Consider the following 1,771-nt stretch of genomic DNA (forward strand, 5'->3'; position numbering starts at 1 on the left):
ATGTGTTAGGTCCCATGATAAACTACATTTTCCAGACATAACCGGGCTTTTCCAAAGGAGCAGTACAATTTCATATTCTCATTAGCAGCATATGAGTGTTTTCCTTGCTCCACATACTCATTGACACTTGATGTTATCTGTCTTTTTTATCATAACAATTCTAGTGGGTGTCAAGTGGCATCTTACTGGAACTTTTATTTTAACTTGTTGCACATTTCTTGACTATTAATGTAAGGGCCTCAATTCCATTTAGTGAAAAAGAATAGTGTATGTTCACATACACACAAGAGAGCAGTGTTAAAGTACTGGATGTCAATGGAATCATAAAGGTGAGACTGAGGGAGAAAGTGTGTAGTAATCATTTTCTTATTCAATGTTGAAGAAATTCTGTTTTTTAACTACTGAAATTCCCATCTCAGTGGGGGACACTTCTATTGCAAAACATGGTCTTTTTGAGAGCTTCTTTTACTTCCCGGTTCCTCAGACAGTAAATAATTGGGTTTAAGAGTGGAACAATGACAGTGTAGAGAACAGATACTACTTTGTTGGAATTGTAGGCATACATGAGCTTGGGGCGGGCATAAGTGAAAAGAGTTGTGGAATAAAAGAGAATTACAACTGTCAGGTGAGAAGCACAGGTGGAGAATGCTTTTTGACGACCCTGAGCAGAGGGAATCTTGAGTATGGTGATGAGGATGGTGGCATAAGATGCCACCACTACACAAAGGGGAACAGCAATGACCATGAGGGCCAAGAAGAAATCAACCAGTTCAGCCTGTGAGGAATCCTCACAGGAAACATTGAGGAGTGGAGAGATATCACAAAAGTAGTGATTGATATGAGGTGTGCCACAATAGTGGAGTCTGGCTATGTAAACTATCTTAATCATGGCAGTCATGAGTCCACAGGACCAACATCCCCCGGCCAGTGTACCACAGAGCTGGTTGGTCATGATGACTAGATAGCGGAGTGGATTACAAATGGCTACATAACGGTCAAAGGCCATGATGGCAAGAAGTATGTACTCGGTGCAAACAAAGGTGACAAAGAAATAAAGCTGAGTCATGCAGCCATTGAAGGAAATGCTCTTGTCACTGCTAAGGAAATCTACCAGCATCTTGGGACAAATGGCTGTGACATACCACATCTCCAGGAAAGAGAGGTGGCTCAGGAAGAAGTACATGGGCTTGTGCAGCTGCCCATCACTGCGGATGGCTAGGATGATGAGAAGGTTCTCTAGCAGTGTCAGCAGATAGGTAGCCAGGAAAATGGAGAAGAGGAGAAGCTGGAAGGCAGGTAGTGTTGGAAATCCCAGCAGAACAAAATATGCTGTTTCTGTATGATTACCTACTTCCAGTCCCATGGTGGTCATGGCAGGCTGTGGATACACACAAAGTTAGTTCCTTCCATGTCCCAATCACCAGCCTATGGTTCTTTATATTGATAACCTACCACCAGCAAATTCACCACAATAGGTCATTCCTGCTTTATATTTTTACCTTTTCTTGAATTACGATGAGAAACAAAACTTTTGAGCAAAGGTGAACTACAGGGAGTTTTTTTTTTTTTTTTCCTAAATTAGTTCCAGAGGAATAACTTGTCCAAGCCCTAACAGAAGAGAAAGTAGGGATGCCTCATTCTGAAGTCTGTTCTTTGCCATTATATCACTGTGAGGAGTAGAAAGGTAGCCTCCATACTATCTTCTCATTACAGGCAAAGCATCCCCACTTACTGCATGTAGAAAGGAGGCAGAAAACAAAATTTCTTCTTA

The 1,771-nt window shown here is 41.6% G+C and overlaps 1 protein-coding gene across 1 annotated transcript; it reads right to left on the bottom strand.

Annotated features, from left to right (window-relative positions):
- Positions 1 to 394: 394 nt before the first annotated feature.
- Positions 395 to 1,372, bottom strand: Or6y1 (olfactory receptor family 6 subfamily Y member 1). Its single transcript, XM_013077468.2, is given in 1 exon segment — positions 395 to 1,372. A coding segment is annotated over 1 exon segment (978 nt).
- Positions 1,373 to 1,771: the final 399 nt, after the last annotated feature.

The sequence above is a fragment of the Heterocephalus glaber genome, unplaced genomic scaffold, assembly GCF_053883595.1.
Source record: "Heterocephalus glaber isolate CG9 unplaced genomic scaffold, H.glaber_assembly_v1.0 deba00001561, whole genome shotgun sequence".
Lineage (NCBI taxonomy): Eukaryota > Metazoa > Chordata > Mammalia > Rodentia > Bathyergidae > Heterocephalus > Heterocephalus glaber.